This window comes from Uranotaenia lowii, chromosome 2 (assembly GCF_029784155.1).
Source record: "Uranotaenia lowii strain MFRU-FL chromosome 2, ASM2978415v1, whole genome shotgun sequence".
NCBI lineage: Eukaryota > Metazoa > Arthropoda > Insecta > Diptera > Culicidae > Uranotaenia > Uranotaenia lowii.
Window position 1 is genome coordinate 96,297,452 of NC_073692.1, and position 14,619 is coordinate 96,312,070.

General features: G+C 33.9%; 1 protein-coding gene across 6 annotated transcripts in view; it reads right to left on the reverse strand.

The window, feature by feature from the left end:
* Positions 1-4,015: 4,015 nt before the first annotated feature.
* The window catches only part of LOC129745835 (vasorin), a 596,253-nt gene continuing 585,649 nt past the window's right edge, over positions 4,016-14,619 (reverse strand). For 5 of the 6 annotated variants that reach the window (XM_055739194.1, XM_055739196.1, XM_055739195.1 and 2 more), the window contains one exon: positions 12,316-12,457. In XM_055739194.1, the coding sequence (XP_055595169.1) occupies positions 12,316-12,457 (142 nt within the window). Of the gene's footprint in view, positions 6,313-12,315; positions 12,458-14,619 lie in introns of those variants that run through there. The other variant, XM_055739197.1, reaches the window with a different exon arrangement.

Genomic DNA, 14,619 nt, shown 5'->3' on the forward strand with positions numbered 1-14,619 from the left:
TGTCATTTTTGTCATTTTTGTCATTTTTGTCATTTTTGTCATTTTTGTCATTTTTGTCATTTTTGTCATTTTTGTCATTTTTGTCATTTTTGTCATTTTTGTCATTTTTGTCATTTTTGTCATTTTTGTCATTTTTGTCATTTTTGTCATTTTTGTCATTTTTGTCATTTTTGTCATTTTTGTCATTTTTGTCATTTTTGTCATTTTTGTCATTTTTGTCATTTTTGTCATTTTTGTCATTTTTGTCATTTTTGTCATTTTTGTCATTTTTGTCATTTTTGTCATTTTTGTCATTTTTGTCATTTTTGTCATTTTTGTCATTTTTGTCATTTTTGTCATTTTTGTCATTTTTGTCATTTTTGTCATTTTTGTCATTTTTGTCATTTTTGTCATTTTTGTCATTTTTGTCATTTTTGTCATTTTTGTCATTTTTGTCATTTTTGTCATTTTTGTCATTTTTGTCATTTTTGTCATTTTTGTCATTTTTGTCATTTTTGTCATTTTTGTCATTTTTGTCATTTTTGTCATTTTTGTCATTTTTGTCATTTTTGTCATTTTTGTCATTTTTGTCATTTTTGTCATTTTTGTCATTTTTGTCATTTTTGTCATTTTTGTCATTTTTGTCATTTTTGTCATTTTTGTCATTTTTGTCATTTTTGTCATTTTTGTCATTTTTGTCATTTTTGTCATTTTTGTCATTTTTGTCATTTTTGTCATTTTTGTCATTTTTGTCATTTTTGTCATTTTTGTCATTTTTGTCATTTTTGTCATTTTTGTCATTTTTGTCATTTTTGTCATTTTTGTCATTTTTGTCATTTTTGTCATTTTTGTCATTTTTGTCATTTTTGTCATTTTTGTCATTTTTGTCATTTTTGTCATTTTTGTCATTTTTGTCATTTTTGTCATTTTTGTCATTTTTGTCATTTTTGTCATTTTTGTCATTTTTGTCATTTTTGTCATTTTTGTCATTTTTGTCATTTTTGTCATTTTTGTCATTTTTGTCATTTTTGTCATTTTTGTCATTTTTGTCATTTTTGTCATTTTTGTCATTTTTGTCATTTTTGTCATTTTTGTCATTTTTGTCATTTTTGTCATTTTTGTCATTTTTGTCATTTTTGTCATTTTTGTCATTTTTGTCATTTTTGTCATTTTTGTCATTTTTGTCATTTTTGTCATTTTTGTCATTTTTGTCATTTTTGTCATTTTTGTCATTTTTGTCATTTTTGTCATTTTTGTCATTTTTGTCATTTTTGTCATTTTTGTCATTTTTGTCATTTTTGTCATTTTTGTCATTTTTGTCATTTTTGTCATTTTTGTCATTTTTGTCATTTTTGTCATTTTTGTCATTTTTGTCATTTTTGTCATTTTTGTCATTTTTGTCATTTTTGTCATTTTTGTCATTTTTGTCATTTTTGTCATTTTTGTCATTTTTGTCATTTTTGTCATTTTTGTCATTTTTGTCATTTTTGTCATTTTTGTCATTTTTGTCATTTTTGTCATTTTTGTCATTTTTGTCATTTTTGTCATTTTTGTCATCTTTGTCATTTTTGTCATTTTTGTCATTTTTGTCATTTTTGTCATTTTTGTCATTTTTGTCATTTTTGTCATTTTTGTCATTTTTGTCATTTTTGTCATTTTTGTCATTTTTGTCATTTTTGTCATTTTTGTCATTTTTGTCATTTTTGTCATTTTTGTCATTTTTGTCATTTTTGTCATTTTTGTCATTTTTGTCATTTTTGTCATTTTTGTCATTTTTGTCATTTTTGTCATTTTTGTCATTTTTGTCATTTTTGTCATTTTTGTCATTTTTGTCATTTTTGTCATTTTTGTCATTTTTGTCATTTTTGTCATTTTTGTCATTTTTGTCATTTTTGTCATTTTTGTCATTTTTGTCATTTTTGTCATTTTTGTCATTTTTGTCATTTTTGTCATTTTTGTCATTTTTGTCATTTTTGTCATTTTTGTCATTTTTGTCATTTTTTGTCATTTTTGTCATTTTTGTCATTTTTGTCATTTTTGTCATTTTTGTCATTTTTGTCATTTTTGTCATTTTTGTCATTTTTGTCATTTTTGTCATTTTTGTCATTTTTGTCATTTTTGTCATTTTTGTCATTTTTGTCATTTTTGTCATTTTTGTCATTTTTGTCATTTTTGTCATTTTTGTCATTTTTGTCATTTTTGTCATTTTTGTCATTTTTGTCATTTTTGTCATTTTTGTCATTTTTGTCATTTTTGTCATTTTTGTCATTTTTGTCATTTTTGTCATTTTTGTCATTTTTGTCATTTTTGTCATTTTTGTCATTTTTGTCATTTTTGTCATTTTTGTCATTTTTGTCATTTTTGTCATTTTTGTCATTTTTGTCATTTTTGTCATTTTTGTCATTTTTGTCATTTTTGTCATTTTTGTCATTTTTGTCATTTTTGTCATTTTTGTCATTTTTGTCATTTTTGTCATTTTTGTCATTAATATCATTTTTGTCATTTTTGTCATTTTTGTCATTTTTGTCATTTTTGTCATTTTTGTCATTTTTGTCACGCTGTGCTTTGATGATTGCCTAGTTCCAGGCTGCAAACGACAGAAAGACATATTTCGTAAGTTGTCTAAGTTGTCCAGTATACGTGCATGGGGCCGTTCACAAATTACGTAAGCACGATTTTGGATTTTTCAGAATCTCCCTGAAAAAAAAGTAAGAGTCCCCTTTAACCCCCAAAGAAAATCTTACGTTTTCAATTGCTTGAAAAATTGACAATTTTTCTAAACGGGGACTTGAATCTAAACGGGGACTTGAATATAAAAAAATTGACATAATATCATCCTTAGCAAACATCCTTACATGAAGTTTCAAAAGTGAAATTAGTAGAGTGTGAATACAATCAACAATATATGATATCCGAAACAAGCAAATATTTGCAGAAAAGTAGCAAAAACCAACATAAAATTTTGGAAATAGAAAGTTGAAAGCGAGACAAATTTAATAGAAAGAAAGCGCTACATAGTTTTCGAAATATGATTTATTGAAGTCGTGGCCATTTTTTGTTGCATTTCTCTTTCAAAATAAAGTCAATGTTTTCAATAAAAATGCAACCTAAATTTGTAATGATGAAATGTGAAGACTAAAATGACCTTTCAGAAATGTTCATTATTTGTCTTTTAATTTGAGATAAAAACATTCTTGTCGGCCCCTGGCCACATGGAAACGGTCCTCTATTAATTTTAAATCAGTCCTCAACTAAATTGCTTCCTATATCAAAATATTTATAAATAAATGTAAACATTACAACATGAAAACCATATGGTTTCTCTGAACATAATTTTATTCGGCCATGGTTTTGTGATATAAAAACAGGTTGAAAACGCTCGATCTGATTTACAAAGATTTTTATTTCTTTTTTTTACAAACTTTTCTCTTTCATGCACTAATAACAATTTTGCTAGATTTTCAATTTCATATAAATAGTCAATAAGATTGAAAATCCATCCCAGTGGGTTTTTCGTTTCTTTATGATTCACTAAGTTTTTTTTTATCCCTTTCTTCGATTATTTACTGTTCCCAATCGCATTTCCATATAAATATATAAATTTATATAATATTTTTTCTCTGAATTTCATCTAATTTATATGTATAGTTTTAGAAAAAAAAGAACAAATCGCTGTCTATTACGACTATATTCAACTATAGACACTGTTTCGTTTTTAGAAAGAGAAAACTTTTCCTTATCAACACTGTGTTTCTGCACTATGAATCAATAATAATTGGTTGCTAGCTCGTGGTTTGCCAGTTTATACATCCTACATAGAAAACTTTTTTCGTACTCCCATTCTCTCTATCTATCTCTCGGGTGTGCTTGAAAACGTTCCTAGTTTATTTTTTTGTTTGAAAAAAACTAGTTCATCATTTTACCGCACTTCGCTTAAATCTAACCTTAATCTCAAGATTACTTACATCGTTCGCTCCGGAGTGAAATTTCTTTCGCCCAGCTGCTACCAAACTGTATAATATTCGTTCTATTTATGTTTGTCTCTATCCACTTTTCTTATAGCCTAGGTGTTTTTCGTTTTGTTCGAATGTTAACTTTCAACTGTGTTTTTCTCGTTTTTCCACCGTAATGTCAAGTTTTCCAACGTAACATAAACATAAATATTACTATGAAAATTTCACGCACACATTTTTATACATCTAACACGCTACGAATTCCAATCCAGGAAAAGGAAAATTCGCGGAAAAAACGATAACATAAGATAGAAAACCTGACATTAGTCTCAAAACGGAGAAGGGAAAAAGAAGAACGCAAATGTACACTTTTAATGATTAGTTTCGATATATACGATTTATTGGTGTTTTTTTTCTATATGTTTTTCGTCTTCCAATCGACAATTTTGCTAACATTAAATCAGCATCTAATATGGTTTGGGAATGTAAATTGAACTAAGCATTTAAAAAATTAAATAATTTCACAATTTCACGCAGCTAATCAGGAGAATCGCTTTGATTATAGTTGCTGTCGATTAGTTTGATACAATGTACAATGTGAATTTTATTTTGCCACGTGGCGGTGCGCCTTAACTTATACTACACTACTTACTCTGTAAGATGATAACTTTCGCACTTTCGTGTGTGTTGTTAATTGATTAAGTAGTTCCACTTATAATGTCTAGCAGCTTGTTATGTTCGGTTTGAGTATTGCTTCAAGTATTTCGTTTTGCGATTATTTTCTGGAAAAATAAACATTTGCTAGGCTTATCGTACAAGTAAGATTTGCTCGTTTTTCACGACTGTACAAGTAGTAGTATTTTTTTTTTGCTCTACACCGTATCGTTCGAACTGTTGATTTTTCCTCTAATTTTCTGGTCTAATGGTCTGTTTTGTCTATTTGATACAGTTTTGGGTGAATCTCACGGTTTGGTAGAAAACATGGGCTAGAGGTATAATTTTGATGGTTCTTTCCATTTAAGAATGTCCTCAGAAGAAAAAATGATAACAATTATCAAAATTCAAGGATAATTTATTTAATCATTTGATTTAAATTTTGAATTTTTTCTACAAATTTTGATTCGTTTTAAAGATTTTTATTAATTCAAAAAAAAATCATAAAATTTTTTAAATCCACTTTATAAAATTGAATAAATTATTTGAATTATTTGTTTTAAAAATTTCTTTCTATTTTGAACAATTATGTCCAATTTATCTTTAAGTAAGTTTATTCATTAATTTCAAACAACTACATGGCGACCCTGAAAAACCTCGATGTTCAATCAAACGTTTCTAAACATCGCATATTCCAACCAAAACTTTAAGCGTTTCTCGAGTCGACCCACAAGTGAATTGAACCATCGAAATTACTTCTCTAACCCAGCAATGTTTCCTCACTTTATTTCATCCACATATGGAGAGGGAAGTAAGTCAAATTTAATTACACAAACAACATCGTCGGGGATTAGACGGGGGAAAACTTTTTTCGCCGCAACGTCTCATCTCTTACGCACAACTGAAGTTGGTTCCAACTTAGGCAGGATTTCGGGGAGGTGATTTTGTTTTATCGGCAAGAGATGTGATGAAATCTCGTCGTCGTCGTGCCTGGAAAACCGGGAAAGTTTTCCCGGCTTTTCCCGAAAAAACTCCTTGAAACCGGTAGATGATGTAATAAAAATCCAAATCAAAAATTGTACCGGCAAAGCGCTTGTAGTTTGTATTGAGAGTAGAGAAGATTTTTTTTTGTTTTTACATTCTTCGTTTGAACTCTGGATGAATCTTGTTTCAATCTTTCGGTTGAATTTTCATTGAACCATTCCGATTTCGAAAGGGTGGGACGAATCAGTTCAGCTGCGAGAAAAAGTTGAGGGAAATTTGATTTTCCGGCATCTCGGGTATTCTGGAGGGGATCGAACGAATATTTGAAAGTCTTTTGAGGAAAGACTGTTTCGATTTTTTTTTCTTCAAACGATAGTTAGGCTTTCTTTAAAAGTCTTCTGTTTCGAATCAATTCGAAATCAACTTTCGCAATTTTGCAACTGGCAAACTCAGTTATGCTTTCCTGTTTAGGCACATCCTTGCGCTAAAATTATTGCTTTTAGAATAGTTAACTAGTTTCGTTATTGGCATTTGCTGCCTTCTATTTATCCCACCTAAAGCACACAATTCAAGTCAATTCATTTGTTACAATTGTCAATAGTTTTTTTTCCTTTAGCTACTATTTACAGGTTTAGGTCTATTACTTTAACTAATTTCTAGATTTTTTCGGAGGGGTGTTTTCCAAAAAAAAACAGTATTTTTTCTACCAAAATCGCTCTCTTTCGTCATCCGTGGTTGGTTTCTGAAAAAATCAAATATTGAATTCATCTTTAAATTATGAATTATGATGTAATTTCGAAGCGATGAAATTTTTTCATGCTTTTTCAATTTTTAGTTATTCTCAACATGCTTCGAGGAAAGGGTTAATTTTTTTCGATGCATTTTTACCCAAAAAGTAATAACAGTAGATTTTTTTCGTAAGAACGAACTGATAATTTTCATCTGCCAGTTTTTTATACAAAAAACGGTATTAATTCCTATAATTAAAAGCTTATCTTGATGATTTCATCGAGTGCTTTTGCATTATGCTAACAAAAAAGGGTGGAACAAACAAAATAAGAAAAAGAGACGTTTAACGCCACAAAATTAAAAAGTTGAATTTCTTGAAATTCAACTTTCTTGAAATTCAACTAAAAGGAAAAAAAAAACAAAGCCAACACTCTAGAAAAGAGCTTTAAGGAATCAAAGCTTAGAGTGAAATGCAGATGAATAAGAAGTGTCAATAAATTTCAAAGAAGATGTACCCTTAGAGGTTTAAAGCAAGCAAACATAAAACTAAAGATTAAAATAAAAAGATTCATAATGTGAGATAATTGCATATAAATAACAAAATCAAAAATAAAACATACATAAAAACCAGCAAAACTCAAATTGAAATTCTTTCGAATGCGAATCAAAAGTCAAATCTAAAATCGAATCTAAAATCGAATCGAAATCGAATCGAAATCGAATCGAAATCGAATCGAAATCGAAATCGAAATCGAAATCGAAATCGAAATCGAAATCGAATCGAAATCGAATCGAAATCGAATCGAAATCGAATCGAAATCGAATCGAAATCGAATCGAAATCGAATCGAAATCGAATCGAAATCGAATCGAAATCGAATCGAAATCGAATCGAAATCGAATCGAAATCGAATCGAAATCGAATCGAAATCGAATCGAAATCGAATCGAAATCGAATCGAAATCGAATCGAAATCGAATCGAAATCGAATCGAAATCGAATCGAAATCGAATCGAAATCGAATCGAAATCGAATCGAAATCGAATCGAAATCGAATCGAAATCGAATCGAAATCGAATCGAAATCGAATCGAAATCGAATCGAAATCGAATCGAAATCGAATCGAAATCGAATCGAAATCGAATCGAAATCGAATCGAAATCGAATCGAAATCGAATCGAAATCGAATCGAAATCGAATCGAAATCGAATCGAAATCGAATCGAAATCGAATCGAAATCGAATCGAAATCGAATCGAAATCGAATCGAAATCGAATCGAAATCGAATCGAAATCGAATCGAAATCGAATCGAAATCGAATCGAAATCGAATCGAAATCGAATCGAAATCGAATCGAAATCGAATCGAGATCGAATCGAGATCGAATCGAAATCGAATCGAAATCGAATCGAAATCGAATCGAAATCGAATCGAAATCGAATCGAAATCGAATCGAAATCGAATCGAAATCGAATCGAAATCGAATCGAAATCGAATCGAAATCAAAATCGAAATCGAATCGAAATCGAATCGAAATCGAATCGAAATCGAATCGAAATCGAATCGAAATCGAATCGAAATCGAATCGAAATCGAATCGAAATCGAATCGAAATCGAATCGAAATCGAATCGAAATCGAATCGAAATCGAATCGAAATCGAATCGAAATCGAATCGAAATCGAATCGAAATCGAATCGAAATCGAATCGAAATCGAATCGAAATCGAATCGAAATCGAATCGAAATCGAATCGAAATCGAATCGAAATCGAATCGAAATCGAATCGAAATCGAATCGAAATCGAATCGAAATCGAATCGAAATCGAATCGAAATCGAATCGAAATCGAATCGAAATCGAATCGAAATCGAATCGAAATCGAATCGAAATCGAATCGAAATCGAATCGAAATCGAATCGAAATCGAATCGAAATCGAATCGAAATCGAATCGAAATCGAATCGAAATCGAATCGAAATCGAATCGAAATCGAATCGAAATCGAATCGAAATCGAATCGAAATCGAATCGAAATCGAATCGAAATCGAATCGAAATCGAATCGAAATCGAATCGAAATCGAATCGAAATCGAATCGAAATCGAATCGAAATCGAATCGAAATCGAATCGAAATCGAATCGAAATCGAATCGAAATCGAATCGAAATCGAATCGAAATCGAATCGAAATCGAATCGAAATCGAATCGAAATCGAATCGAAATCGAATCGAAATCGAATCGAAATCGAATCGAAATCGAATCGAAATCGAATCGAAATCGAATCGAAATCGAATCGAAATCGAATCGAAATCGAATCGAAATCGAATCGAAATCGAATCGAAATCGAATCGAAATCGAATCGAAATCGAATCGAAATCGAATCGAAATCGAATCGAAATCGAATCGAAATCGAATCGAAATCGAATCGAAATCGAATCGAAATCGAATCGAAATCGAATCGAAATCGAATCGAAATCGAATCGAAATCGAATCGAAATCGAATCGAAATCGAATCGAAATCGAATCGAAATCGAATCGAAATCGAATCGAAATCGAATCGAAATCGAATCGAAATCGAATCGAAATCGAATCGAAATCGAATCGAAATCGAATCGAAATCGAATCGAAATCGAATCGAAATCGAATCGAAATCGAATCGAAATCGAATCGAAATCGAATCGAAATCGAATCGAAATCGAATCGAAATCGAATCGAAATCGAATCGAAATCGAATCGAAATCGAATCGAAATCGAATCGAAATCGAATCGAAATCGAATCGAAATCGAATCGAAATCGAATCGAAATCGAATCGAAATCGAATCGAAATCGAATCGAAATCGAATCGAAATCGAATCGAAATCGAATCGAAATCGAATCGAAATCGAATCGAAATCGAATCGAAATCGAATCGAAATCGAATCGAAATCGAATCGAAATCGAATCGAAATCGAATCGAAATCGAATCGAAATCGAATCGAAATCGAATCGAAATCGAATCGAAATCGAATCGAAATCGAATCGAAATCGAATCGAAATCGAATCGAAATCGAATCGAAATCGAATCGAAATCAAAATCGAAATCGAATCGAAATCGAATCGAAATCGAATCGAAATCGAATCGAAATCGAATCGAAATCGAATCGAAATCGAATCGAAATCGAATCGAAATCGAATCGAAATCGAATCGAAATCGAATCGAAATCGAATCGAAATCGAATCGAAATCGAATCGAAATCGAATCGAAATCGAATCGAAATCGAATCAAAATCGAATCGAAATCGAATCGAAATCGAATCGAAATCGAATCGAAATCGAATCGAAATCGAATCGAAATCGAATCGAAATCGAATCGAAATCGAATCGAAATCGAATCGAAATCGAATCGAAATCGAATCGAAATCGAATCGAAATCGAATCGAAATCGAATCGAAATCGAATCGAAATCGAATCGAAATCGAATCGAAATCGAATCGAAATTGAATCGAAATCGAATCGAAATCGAATCGAAATCGAATCGAAATCGAATCGAAATCGAATCGAAATCGAATCGAAATCGAATCGAAATCGAATCGAAATCGAATCGAAATCGAATCGAAATCGAATCGAAATCGAATCGAAATCGAATCGAAATCGAATCGAAATCGAATCGAAATCGAATCGAAATCGAATCGAAATCGAATCGAAATCGAATCGAAATCGTTTCAAATCTTTTCGAAAATTGAATTGAAAGTTAAATTGTTTATCGAATCGATAGTCGAGTCAAAGTCGAATAGAAAGTGTAATCGAAAGTTGAATCGAAAGTCCAATCGATATCAAATCAAAATCAAATCTAAAGTCGAATCGAATGTCGATTCGAAAGTCGAATAGAAATTGAATCCGAAAACGAATAAAAAATTTAATAAATGAAAAGTTCTGAAACTCAAAAACTGGCAGCGAAAAAAGCCCTTCATGCAATCTCTTTCGGAAGTTGTTGATTTTCGGTTAAACATTTCCATGGCATTTATGAAACATGCAGTATGATAATTTTACACATCCATCATGTTCGATCGAATGGTCCCAAACAATATGATCTTTATTAATTCAAACAAGTTCCCTAATTGTTTCCTCTGCCAAAACACGGTATATTATTGACACAAGTGTACAATTTTGCATCCATTATGCGAAAATCACCCCGGAATGTTCGGGTATTTACAAAAACTGAACCCCGAAAGAAAACACACACACACAAAACGAACAAGTTTTTTCGAAATGGAATCGGCAAAAGTCGTTGTTTCGCTGCTTTCCATTTGTTTGTTGAATTTATTCGCTTTTAATCAACACTTTTCCCTTGCTTTCAAATATCAAACTGGATGCCGAAGGCTATGGGCGATTGATTGGTTTTTGGATTGTTAAAAATAATTATTGCACTGTGTTGTGTAAGCTTAGAGTCAAAGTGAAGGACTGGTTTTCCTATTCTTTTTCCCGTATTGATATGTTATGAATTTTATAACATTAGTTCGTTAAAGTTTCCGATGTTTTAGTAGGAGATTTTGAACGATTTCGCAAAAAATAACAATAATTTTTTTTTGCCAAATCTTTGATAAGTTTAATATAAGTTTATTTGAAATAATTTTTAACCTTCAAGTTTTACAGCTAAAAATATTCGGCAACAAAGAAAAATATTTACAAACTCAGCATCCGTAGTCAATCATCCAATTCTCCCGACCCTTTCGGGAGCCATTTCATCCACATTGAAACAGGTCGACGATAGGAACCGACCCGAAGATGAGTTATTTCTTAAGGTTTTATCTAAACGACTGTAAAAATTTTGCCACCCTGAGCTGCTGATGTAATAAAACACAGCATTTCATGGGCCACACCGGTGTGTTCTTTCTGAAAATGTTGTTGATGCTCGAGAAGGGGGCAATGATGATGTAGTAGTAGATCTGCGAAATAGAAAAAAGACGTAACAGCACATCCGTTTTTTTTTCTTTTCTGGCGTTGGTCGCTGCCATGTGTTGCCAGCATCCTTTCACCGGGAAAAGGCTGGAGAGCGGTAAGAAAGAAGATAAATGATTGCTCCTGAACCACTTAACAACATCCCCTAGGTGACTATTACTTTTCTACCGATATGATGTTTGTTATGCCAAAATATTTGTCATTGCAATTCCTTACAAGTGGTATTGGATCGTTTTTTCGGGGGAATTGACACCGGTCATATCCACCGGAAAACAAACCCCTTAAGGGTAGGCAATTGGCAATCCTGTAAAAGTGCCAACCTCGCTATAGATAATATACGTAATTGAATTACACAAGCCCTCACACGCGCCCTCATTCAACCCTCGTCAACCGACCCCAATCGAGGCACCCTCGCTTAAACCTAACCTTAAACCTAACACTCCCGCCCATCAACTCAAATAGTTCGCCTAAACACTAGTCAACGCTTAGCATTGCAAGTTCTCCCTCAGCCGATTGCGAAAGTTTTCCCACTCTACAAAACTGGTTTCCCGACTAGCGATTCCCTCAGCTTCTCCTCGTTCTGCACCGGAAAGATCCACCGCGCTAAGTGGTCTCCGGCCATCAGGAGAAGAAACTGCCGGGGTCGCGCTACTAGCCAATTCCACCATCAGGAATGCCACCGGCGGCGGTGCTGATTGGGGTGACATCACTGGTTCATCGGATTCATAATCCGGCGGTGGTTCGTCGTCAAATCCCTGCTGTTCCTCCCACTCCTGCGGGTGTCCGTCGTAGTAATCCATCTCGTACAGTCGATTTCGGTGATCCTCACAGCGGCACCAGCGACGGGGATCTAGCACCAGGGCCGGATCCGAGGCCGGTGCCAAAGGTTGTTGTCAGAACAGTAGGGACGATTGGTCATCGTTGACGACGTGATGGTGGTTGTTGGCGTGTTGGAGGAAGTGACCCGAACTCCCTGTTGTTGACGGACCACCCCCTCCTCCTCCTCCTCCAATGTTGTAGTCGTGATTGTAGTAGTGGTACTGATGGTCCTGATATCAGGAACTAGCTGCCAGAAGTGATTCTCATAATGGCACCATGCCACCGCCATTGCCGTTTCGGGCCGTGGCGTTGCGGGCCATGTAGATGTCCATGTCGTGGTCGGTCCAGTTGTCCGAAGTGTCGCAGTAGTTGTTCAGGGTGTGCGTAGAACCGGCCGTCGAGTAGCTGCGGATAGAAAATGAAGGTTAGAATTTACATAAAAATTACTAATTTCAAGTGTAACATCATAAGGATGTTTAGCTGATTCAATTTTATAGTCTCGTTTGTTATGTGCAGTGATTACGAAAACACGATATGCCTAGCTCATGAGGAGCATTGCATTCATTACAACTTCCCTTAAACGCCCTGAAAGCTGAATTGAAATGGCATTGGTGTTTTTCAAACAGTATTTGGAAGAAGCTTGAGGCTAACCATTAACTAATTCCTCTAGGATTTATAATCTTGATCATGATTCAAGAACTTTTCTGAGGAGGTTAATCATAGTCCTACCGTCCTTGTTACACTCTTAGACCTTTCAGACGTTGAGTGAGTTAATAGTTGTTTTCCTTGTAGGGGAGAGCCCACTGCGACCAGTAGTTGATCTAATATGGTTATTACCCCGTTTTACTATGCTATGCTATCAGGCTCACCTGTACCATGGGTTGAAGTGACAGTTGATTGCTGACTAAGCATTTTATCCCAATCGGGTATGATATCAAAGATGTTCTTAGTTGAGTTGAGTTGAGTTGAGTTGATAGTTACTTAGTCAGGTGAGTGAGATCTTCATGAAATGGCCTGTAGTCTCCGGTCTTTATATTATGCATGCAGAAAAAATCCAAAATATGAGCGCTAATAATCATAGCAGCTTTGCCTACTAGCGACACGTCGCATAATACCACAGACAAGTAATACCTTGCAATACTTTTGAAGAAGCTTAATTAATTTTCAAACCACGACAGCTTCACATGCCAGAACCAGCAAGCAAGATCACTACAACACAACCACATAGTCACCCACAAGATGATGGAGGTAAAGCAATCGTGTTCGCTGCTTCGAAAGACCAGTGAACTGAACTCTTATGCCGTATTTGTTTTCATCTGGTGGCAAACCGGATGTGCACCAACTGCTGTCATCTTCATATAAAAAAAACGCTTTGACAGCGCTTGGTGCACAACCGGTGGACCATAAAAGTAAAAACGAATACGGCATTAGTAACGTGAAGGTCGAGAAACTAACGTAGCACACACCAAAGTTTAAGTCTTACAAATAATTGAGACTAAAACCAGTATTGGTTACGACGTCTGTAAGCAGTTATAGCACTAAGCGTACAGCTGTCGAAGGCATTGGTCGATTCCGTACCACTATACGTACCACGAGCCTGTTGGATCGACCATCTATATCAACACTTCATTCAAAACTCTAAGACTGTGTGCCTTCGTTTTCGCAGATGATCTTCGCAATCGACTTCGTCTTTGTAGAGAGCCGAAAATATTTTCGCTGCCAACGGTATGTATGCATTGAGAACAAAAACTTGCGCTTTTCAGGATGTACGAATAAGGTGTCGAATACCGTTCAATATGTATAGTTCTTATCGGTTTAGCAAGAAGTTTAAAAAATGTGTGTAAATTGCCTCTACTTTGGTAGGTAAATGCTGTTTTTCGAGTTTTATACGATCACTAGCTGATCCCATACGAACTCCGTTTCGCTTTCAACTTGGAATCATGACATATTGAACAGTTTGTATGAAAGTCAATTGCCAAGCATTTTCCAGATGCACTTCTGAATTCATTGTTAAGTAATAATTGCAAAAAATTGGACTATCACTTTGTCTGTCGTCTGCTTCTAAATTTAAAATCAGGAATCAATTGACCGTGCCAAAAACCACTTGTATAAATTTCGACTATATCATTGCATAACAACGCAATTATTGCCAAAAAGCTAAACCCCTTTCAGGGGCTCTTATACAATCTCTGATATCTGAAATTAATTGCCCTTCCCTCAAAATTCCCGTTTGCAAATTTTCCAAGCAATCCATTGTACAATAACGTCAATATTGCTAAAAACAGTGAAAAATTAATTCATATGGACGACCCTTTTCGTCGACCCCTGGCAAAACATTTGATATCTGAAATCGATTGCCCGTCCCTGAAAACTACCGTGTGCAAATTTTCATCCCAATCCTACGTATAATATCGACGATATAGCAAAAATATTGAAAGATTAATATGGACGACCTCCTTTGCCGGCCCAGTACACTGAATTCAATACCTGAAATCCATTACTCGTCTCTCAAAACTCTCGTGTACCAATTTTCTTCTGAATCCGATGTATAATAACGACAATATCGC